The following is a 9942-nucleotide window of genomic DNA, read 5'->3' as shown; positions in this document are numbered from 1 at the left end:
TGCAGCCCAAACACATTACCTACATTCAAAATGAATGGGAGAACTTGTGTTTTTGCCGCACCGCCAGATCTGGTGTGAATGCAGCCTTAGTCTCCTATCCCCTTGGGGAAGCACCTTTCAGATATATCATAATTCACCATTAATGCAACACTACCGTAACATATTTACAACAAGTCATTATGCATAAAAAAAACGACCCATATGGTCACCGTCACCGCTCAATGATTAGAGGTCACACTGCGTTTTGCTTTGCTACGCAGATCTGGTGAAGGTGACGACGGTGTCAAATTAGATGTTGATCTTAAAGCGGCAGTAGGCAGTATATTTTTGGCATCATTGGGCAAAAAGTCCATAATAACCTTTCAGGATATTGTAATTCAAGTGTTCTGAGAGAAAACTAGACTTCTACACCTCCTCATGGCTTTAGAAAATCTAGCCCGTTCGGCCGCTGCAGCCCAAACACATTACCTACATTCAAAATGAATGGGAGAACTTGTGTTTTTGCCGCACCGCCAGATCTGGTGTGAATGCAGCCTTAGTCTCCTATCCCCTTGGGGAAGCACCTTTCAGATATATCATAATTCACCATTAATGCAACACTACCGTAACATATTTACAACAAGTCATTATGCATAAAAAAAACGACCCATATGGTCACCGTCACCGCTCAATGATTAGAGGTCACACTGCGTTTTGCTTTGCTACGCAGATCTGGTGAAGGTGACGACGGTGTCAAATTAGATGTTGATCTTAAAGCGGCAGTAGGCAGTATATTTTTGGCATCATTGGGCAAAAAGTCCATAATAACCTTTCAGCATATTGTAATTCAAGTGTTCTGAGAGAAAACTAGACTTCTTCACCTCCTCATGACTCTGTTTTCAGGCTTTAAAAAAATCGAGCCCGTGACAGGAGACTTTAACCAATCACAGGTCAGTTCATTGAGAGAGCGTTCGAATTGGCTGTGTTCCAGTCATGTGACCGGAACTTGGCGTTCCTTCAACAGATTTCTACAATGGCGGCCGCGTCACAAACTTTCTCATTTTACAGCTAAACCGTGCACTACAAGATGATTCTGAAAACATTTGAGGCGAGAAATAAGCATTAACGTAACATAATATTGATTCATATTTTATAGTTTGACCGTTTGGTTGGAGTTTGCGAGTGATTGACAGCCAGCTCTCATAGACAGCAGCTGGACAGCGGACCTCAGATCAGCTCTTACTGCTTGTTTTCCTCCGGCCTGTGAAATCTTGCTGATGAGCACTGGAGGACACAGAGGAACATGATATTTTTTTTAGGTCACCTGTTTCATGTACTACTGTCACGATATAGCGACCATTTTATAAAAATAACTTTTTTTAATCAGATTTGCTCCAATCTCGCCTACTTCAGATTTAAAGAGGTATTTTAAATATTTTATTTTGTATTTCCATAAAGTTGGGGAAGTTGCAACACAAATCTTTAGGAAGAATGGTCAAAATCGATGCAGCGGAGGCCAAAATATCCTCAGTTAGCAAAGAGGTGAAATTCTTGCTTTTTTGACAATGGCTGCTAGATGGCGCTGTGGTAGCGCTGCCGCCATTTTGGACTGAAAACGCCAATGAGTCCATTGCCATGAATTTAGAGACATCTGTACAGACAAATCTGTGTGCTGGACGTAAACAAAGCAGCTATATGAGTATAGTGTCTCTCAGTCAAACAATGAGCCTGCTGCTACTGATTTAGAGGTGAAACATGTTAAAAGATGAGTAAATATTGACTTTCATGGTCATGCAAACACCCTACAACAATTCCATTCAGAAAATGTATGTCTTAAAATAGATAAATAAGTAAGTAAACTTAAATAATTATAATAGTATGCATATATTTATAATAGTTTTATTTTTCAACACAGACCATTTCAGTAGAGACATTAAAATTATGACGATAGAATAGAAATTGTTTTGTTTTACTTTTGCACTTTGTAGTCGCTTTCAGTCCAAAATGGCGGAGGCGTAGCTTTGCTTCTGAGCGCTTCTGGGTGTGACTTAAATGTCAGGTCACAAGAATTCAGGTGAAGTCAGCTCTTCTGTAATTTCAAACAAAATCAATTCAAACTTGAGTTTGAGTCACATGACTCAGTATTTTATCCCTGCATCAACCTCAAGAGTGAATGTGGCATCTCTAAGCATGAAATAAAAACATGAAAACGTAATGTGTAGGTTTACTGTACAACATCCATATAGAGTATATTCATGTATTGGTTTAAGAGAGTTAGTCTAAATCTTTGGTACTCCAACTTAAGGCTGTAGTTCAGAAAAGAAAAGAGGCCTGCCCTCTTATCAGCCAGAAGTCATGTGATCTCAACATACGTGTTTGAGCTTCAGTGAAGTGGGTGCAGTGCTGTCCAAGGGAAAACGTCAGGTGATATTTCGTGACTCCTGAAGTGTAGTCTGTCTGTCTGAACCTGCACTAGTCTACTTCACTGTTATTTTCACTGCCTGAAGGCACAGATCAGAGATAGCAGCAACTATAGCTTGCCTCAAAACCACACACTCAAATGTGAAGTGTGTGTCATCAGCACGTGTAACACAGCCCAGATACCAATACATAACAATGCGTGCAGGTATGAACTTCCACTATACAGCTGGTGTACAACCTTGTTTATCTCCTCTTTCCTGCTACACAAAAATAATATGATCAGACTGAATTGCCAAAAATTACAGATGTGGATTCAAAGATCTGGAGCCAGGCTAAAACAATACATGACGATTCAAATGATTCACATATTGGCTTGTTGTTATAAGCAGTGTTTCTATTTCTACACTATTACACAAAGATAGGAAGAAGGTGCCTCTCAGTTATTGATATAAAAAAAAAGGTATTTGTTCAGCGTCTATCCATCCTTCTGTTATAGTTAATTTTAGCACCACTTCATCCATTCATCCATCCATCAGGCAGCTTTGGTCATTGTGTTTGTACCAGAGGGATTAGCAGTGAGGCCAGAGATGAGATGAGATGGAGATTACGACAGAGATAATGGTGTATGGATTTAGAGTCACTCAGAGGAGGCAGGGGAAATTCGAACCTGCAGCTTTAATCACAGGTGAACCACGTGCTCTCTGATCTGATATAAGAGAATGACTTACTGCAGGTTTAGAACAGAGCGGACAGCATTGAAAATGACAAATGACATGCATCAATAACATAAAATTAGAGCAGTTTCTTTGCTCTTAGTTAGACAAACAGTAGCCAGACTTACACCTTTTGTCACAGTATTCTCTATATCTTTGGTTTAGCACTTTGCTTCTATATGATGTGTGGTCGCAGGAACAGAATAAAAATACACGTAGACCCCTTCAGTGGGTCATGAAATGAATTTAAGGAGATGCCGGATGATTAGCAGGATAGGGAATATGAACATCTAAATTCTCCTGCACAAAATGTATTTTTCATAGCTACTTTAATCTTCTTTTTTGTTTTGAAATACTGTAGAGTTTTACCTCATCAGGCCTTCAAAAATTATTCAAATTAGACAGTCTTATAAGGGAAAAGCACTCTTTGATTGATCTGCTCACAACCCATGATGAGGGGTACCAAATAGACATGTTTAGTATCAAAATAAAAAAATAAAAAGGTTGGGAAACACTGAAATTAAATGTTGCTATCAAGTGAAAAATGTGTGTATCCGAAATGTCAGATTTTTAAATCACTTTTTTTTCACACAACTACAATTTATTTTGCTTTCACATTCAATTCTTATGCCTAAAATGTAAAGTTCAGGTATAAAACTTAATGGAACGTATTCCCCTATTTCAAGAAGTTTAAATTCTCCCAGTATTCAAGTATTGTATGTGTTGGGATAATTTGTAAGTTTATTTACACAGATTGGTCATTTGCTGTAGATAGATAGATAGATAGATAGATAGATAGATAGATAGATAGATAGATAGATAGATAGATTGATAGATAGATAGTAACTTTATTGATCCCGAGGGAAATTCAAGTTTCCAGCATCACAGTTCCATAGTGCAAACATGTTAGTAAAAAGGCAATAAAAAGTAAGTAGTACAAAGTACAAAGTACAAAAAATGTACCAGATATAAAAATACCAGGAGATGAAGAAAACTGTTAAAACTGAATATAGTGCAGAATAACAACTGAGATACGGGACTATTAAAAAAGTATTATAGTTCAAAAAGTAATATAGTGTTGAATAATAAAATATAGGAGATATACAGTAGAGATCAGGGGATTAAGAAATGTCAGATATAATATAATGCAGGATGAGAACTGAGGTAGAGAGTTTTAAAAAAAAAAAGACTAAAGAGCAGAATAAGCTACATTATTGGTAGAAAACAGTTAAAAACAATCTATAAAGGTGCAGAGTTGGTGGTGTGCAGAATTAAAAAGTAGCTTAGTCTATAAAAGTGCACTATGATTAGGTCTGCTAAATCTACTACTACTTTAAAATCTTAAAAAGGAAAAAGCTTTTTATCTCTTTGTGACTTTAAATTGATTGCATTTTATTTATCTATATTATATTGTATTGTATTTTACTGTCTTTTTTTCTTGTTGTGAAGCACTTTATAACATTGTTAAGGAAAGCGCTATACGAATAAAGTTTATTATTATTCTATTATTATTGCCTGGATATTATTAATAATTATTCTTTTTATAAGTTTTTTTTTTAATTTATATTATTATTATTATTTTTTTTTTTTTCCTGCCAATCTACTGCTCCACCCTCCAGTAGTCCAGTAGGTGGTGGTAATGCACCTATAAGCTGGTTTGCCAATAAACACTAAAGAAGAAGAAGAAGAGTTCACAGCCAGCAGAGCGAGATGGCGTTGCCTACAAAGCAGTAAGTTGCAGAGAAGCTAACGTGACTGTGCTGCTGTGTGATTAACATTAACAAGGACAATTGATTTACTTAGTCGGGGTTGTAGTTATATGAAAGAACTCAATGTACATGTAGCAGCTGTGGTGTTGCAGCTCAGGACTATTTGTGAAAACTGTTTCTCCTGGAGCTAGTTAGCGTTATGCTAACCTGATGCTAACCTGCTGGCTAGCAGCAGCTGGCTAGTTCACTAAACTAGGGTCCTTTTTGTTTGTGTGATACTTCTGATTCTCACTTTTTCATACCTGCCATTTATCTATCAACATGATCTTTATTATTTCACCAGAAACATCTCTGTATTTTCATTATCTTTTTTGCCTTACTAATAACAACCTGTTATAAAAGGAGAGTTTCATGGCTAACATCAATCATTCACACTACCTTTAAAGATAAGATAAGATATTCCTTTGTTAGTCCCTCAGTGGGGAAATCTGCAGTGTACAGCAGCAAAGAGGATAGTGCAAAAAAACAAGATGCATCAGCTAACACAAAGTGTAACAATATATGAACCATTTAAATAGAAGGAAGTATAAAAATAAGAGCAGTATATAAAGTATTGACAATAAACAGACTATTAACAAAATTGCACAAGTGGAAAATGATATTGCACAGTGAGAATGAATGAATGAATGAATGAAATTTTAACCTAATTTTTTGTAGATTTCGTGGGAGAAAGCTTGGGGGAATTTGTGATAAATACTGTATCAATAACACATTTAAAGAAGGATCTTTAAAGATATTTCATAGGATTTATCCAGTAAAACTTGTGTTAGAAAAATTCAAGCTGGATATTGATTATAAGTGTGATTTCTGTGGACTTCCCATCCATTTATTCAGTGTATATATACAAGAATGTTCTGGATTGATGTGGCCAATTTAAAAAAAAAAAAAAAAAAAAGAAACTAAATGTTGAAATAAATATGTTTTATATAATACTATATTTTAGTCAAGATAAGATCGAAAATAACATGCTCTATATCATCAATCAATTATTTATTATTTTTGAAAAAGCCCATATTCATAAGAAAAATGGTCAGGAACCAAGCCAACCATGTTATTAATAAATTCAAACAATATAGCATCATTTTACCCAATATCATTGAGGCGTTAAGTCTTAAGAAGTTATTGAATGAATATAATATGTTATATATATATATATATATATATATATATAACATTAACTCTGGCATTATGAAATGTGTATGTATTTAATCAATTATCGATGTATCTGTTTGTACCTCTGTAAATAAGCATGTGTTAATAAAGAAAGCATTATTAAAAAGAAAAAGAATGGTAGATTTCACATAGCTTTTAGGCATTTTTTGTTTCTATTTTTGGTGCATAACCTATTGCACTATGAAAGTGCGCTCAACCTTATGTTTGCAGAAAGTCACCTGTCTCATAAACAAGTTTAACAACCATCATATAAATATGTCTGCTCTTGCCACTGGAGTTGTTCTCTATTTTTAAGTGGATGCTTTAGTTTTGATGTCAGAAGCGAAGCCTGTAGAGATCCTGTTTTCCTGATGAGTTACGACTTGCTTGTGAAATACATGTACAGAAGACTTTGGTATGACGGTGTTTACGAAGCCATGTTTCCTGATTGTCCACAGGTACGGGCTGGTCTTGTCACAGAAGAAAGGAGTGTCAAAGACCGTGCAGAAACACTCGGTGTTCGAGGATGACTCGGATGATGAGGTGGGTACACTTTTGGATTTGTTATAAGCAGGGCAATATAATTTGTCTCTTGTCATTCACCAATCACTGCATGTGATTTCAGGTATTTTCACTATTATGGCATTTTAGCAGACTTCTGCTCAAATAATAATGTTTTGTTCCTCAGACCACAGTTGGGGAGAGTCTGCAAAAAGAAGCTGTCAAAAAGAAGATGATGAAGCAGGTGAGAGGAAGAATAAAAAAGTGATGTCGGTCCACTTAATGCTATAAAGTAGTTATGTGATTTACATTTCTCTTGTCTCTCTCTTTCTCTCATTCTAAAGACACGTTTGGAGATGCATAAGGCCCTGGAACAGGACAGCACTGTATACGACTACGACGCTGTGTACGATGACATCCAAAAACAGAGACTTGAAAGCAACAAAAAAGTTCTGGGAGGTGCTGACAAAAAGGTAATCTCATTTATGTTGAACACTTTATGTTGTCCAGCATGCACTCTGCTAAACTGTGTTGGAGCATTAAAACACTGAATCCCTGTGCTGTGGTGCTGCTGTTTTGCCAAAATTGAGTTCTGACATCCTACTTAAAGCTTGAACTTCCTCATAAACATGACCTTAATTTCTTTTTTTTTCTGCGTGTACAGCCAAAGTACATCCACCAGTTGATGAGAGCAGTCGAGGACCGAAAGAAGGAACAAGAACGAAGGGAAGAGAGGAAGATCCAGAAGGAAAGAGAGGCGGAGGGAGAGCAGTTTGCAGATAAAGAAGCTTACGTCACGTCCGCCTACAAGCAAAAACTCCTGGAGCAGAAGGAGGAGGAGGAGAAGGAGAAAAGAGAGGCAGCGATTGAAGGTTAGACCGATACGCTACAAGTGTTTTTAGACTGCAGGCAGATACGATTTTGTTGTAAGTGATATGGCGATACTTTGAACTCCAGATGTTTTAAACAACATATAAGTGTAGCTTAAATTGGATTTGGCCGTAGCAACATTTTGTAATCCTTACAATTTGTTGTGCCAGTCTGAAATGGGCTTTCAAATATTTTAAGGAAAGACTTAACTTGATTCCTTAAATAAATTGTATTATTTTGGAGAAGTATCTCCTTCCTTAGGGCACACAAAGCATGACTTGAAGAGATGGACTTTAAAAACGTTGTGGGAAAAGAGGCCACTTCTTATGAAACAATGTAAATGATTTGTTTGAATTATTTTATTTTTGCTTAGCTGCTTTGGACGTGAAGAAACAAAAAGACCTGAGCGGCTTCTACCGGCACCTGCTGAATCAGACTGTCGGAGAGGAGGCGATACCGGATCGCTCGGCAAACAAGTCAGTCACAACTCCGCATTACATACATAAACACATCAAGCATACACATTTAAAAAAAAAAAAAAAACTATTCTGAATATTTTATCAGGAGAAACTTCAGAGACCAGGTCCAAAGCAACTTTGTTAGAAGACTAATGTTTCAATGCCAACTGCGTCTTCATCAGAGTCCTTTGGACCTTGTCTCTGAAGTCTCTCCTGTTACAAGACTGCCCCATTCTGGGACTGGACAGGTGTACTATTCCTTGTAAAAAGGTTGAAGCTCATCTAACCTTTCTTTATTCTGAACCTTTATTTTTGTATCTCTCTCCTCCTGCTCCCACAGAACTCAAAACTCAAAGGTTTCAAAAGACACAGAGACGACTTCACCTGTTCCCTCATCTACGTCCCATGACAACATCCCGAGTTCATGCAGCGACAGCGAGGAGGGGCACGAGCAGAAGTCTGGGTTTAGCAAGCCCGGGGCCGGCTCGGCACACTCAAAACGCCAATACAGACAGAGGTCGCCTTCATCGGGGAGCGGAGAGGAGAAGGAGAAAGAGAAGGAGAGAGACAGACATAAGAAGAGCCACAGAGATCAGGACAGAGACAGAGGACGGGACAGAGATAGAGACAGAGACAGAGACAGAGACCGAAACAGGGGAAGGGAAAGGGACGACAAACACGGAGGGAGAAGAGACGACAGGGATAGAAGGAACGACAGGGACCGAGGCAGAGAAGACGACAGAAGCAGAGGCAAGGATACAGACAGGGAAGACAGGCACGGGAAGAGGGAGAGGAGCCCTAAGGAAAGAGAGAGGGATAAGAACGGAGAGAGAGAGAGGAGGAGGAATCCAGATGAAGACAAGCGGAAGGACAAAGATCCGGAAGAAGAGAAGGAGAGAAAGAAGGAACCGGAGAAGGCGGTGAAGAGCGACGAAAAAGCTCCGGAAAAGAAGGAAGCGGTCGGAGAACACGGGAGCGAAAAAGAAGACGAACGGAAACAGGAAGGCGAGGAGAAAGAGGAAGGCGAAGGGAAGGAGGAAGCGGAGGAGAAGGCGAACAAGTTTGCAAAGCGCAGCACGGATCAGGCCGTGACTTCGGCGAGAGACCGGTACATGGCCCGACAGATCGCTCGCTCGGCTTGTAAGACTTACATCGAGAAGGAAGAGGACTGAGAGCTGCGCAGCACACGACGCAAACCACCCCCGAATTACACACAACCGTTATCGTATAGAGGATAATGTTATTTTATGTCTCTCTTTTTCAACAAATCCTATAAAAAATACCAAAACCAACACTGAGTTAGTTCCTTCTTCTGACTTCCCTTACCTGTTCCTCCTAGTGAAGATGTAAATCAAATAGCTGGGCATTGTAGTTTTTAGCAAACGTTCCTCAAGCTGGAGTAAACATTGCTTTTTAGCACGTCATTTGGTGCTCTAGTGAGTATTTACAGCACTCATGCAGTGTATGTGGAATTGATTCAAAATCAACTATAATTCCCATGTTCATTGTAGATAAAGAGCAAATCACCCAGTCACAGTGTGGCTGAGGTAGCTGTGACAATATTAAGCTACATCAGGTTTTGGCTACACAGGCAATTAATTGTTGGTTTAAGTCTTTTCATGGGATTTGTTGACAATAAGGAAAATATTGCCGACCTTATTCTGTAACCGCTGACTCCCCCCATACACTGCAGTGGGCAGATTCAAACAGTAGTGTGCTCATGGTCTTAAGTGACGAGAGAGACAGACCTGGACAATATCTTTCTTTTGGACTTCAATTGGTGGATTTTTTTGATTTCTGAAATAAGAACACTGACTTGTAAATATGAGTTTTGACAGAGAGAGAGAGAGAGACCCTTGTATCATCACACACAGGAACGAACGCATATAGAACATTTGATCTTAATTTGGAAGAGGTGTGGAACGACGCGTGAGCCAGCGATGTTGTTGTGTTTGATCATTTTGTGTTGAAGTTTAGTATCCCTTCTGATGTAGTTGACGATGAGATAATAAAATAATTTCTTCTGTTGCATCCCGTTTGTTTTCCTTTGCAGTTTGACATTAAGAATGTGTATGAGAA

At 38.3% G+C, this 9942-nt stretch overlaps 1 protein-coding gene across 2 annotated transcripts; it reads left to right on the top strand.

The window, feature by feature from the left end:
• The first annotated feature begins 4742 nt into the window (after positions 1 to 4742).
• On the top strand, positions 4743 to 9894 carry nsrp1 (nuclear speckle splicing regulatory protein 1). 2 transcript variants are annotated; one of them, XM_037748970.1, is made up of 8 exons: positions 4745 to 4843; positions 6493 to 6577; positions 6723 to 6779; positions 6880 to 7008; positions 7200 to 7407; positions 7779 to 7881; positions 8204 to 8838; positions 8869 to 9894. In XM_037748970.1, exons 1-8 carry the CDS (start codon positions 4824 to 4826, stop codon positions 9033 to 9035), a joined length of 1404 nt encoding a protein of 467 aa, XP_037604898.1. In that variant the 5' UTR covers positions 4745 to 4823; the 3' UTR covers positions 9036 to 9894. The 2 variants fall into 2 exon arrangements, with proteins under 2 accessions (XP_037604897.1, XP_037604898.1); XM_037748969.1 differs by having other exon boundaries at positions 4743 to 4843; positions 8204 to 9894.
• The last annotated feature ends 48 nt before the right edge of the window (positions 9895 to 9942 follow it).

The sequence above is a fragment of the Sebastes umbrosus genome, chromosome 17 (assembly GCF_015220745.1).
Source record: "Sebastes umbrosus isolate fSebUmb1 chromosome 17, fSebUmb1.pri, whole genome shotgun sequence".
Lineage (NCBI taxonomy): Eukaryota > Metazoa > Chordata > Actinopteri > Perciformes > Sebastidae > Sebastes > Sebastes umbrosus.
The sequence above is the reverse complement of the archived record's forward strand: the minus strand, read 5'-3'. Positions and strand labels throughout refer to the sequence as shown.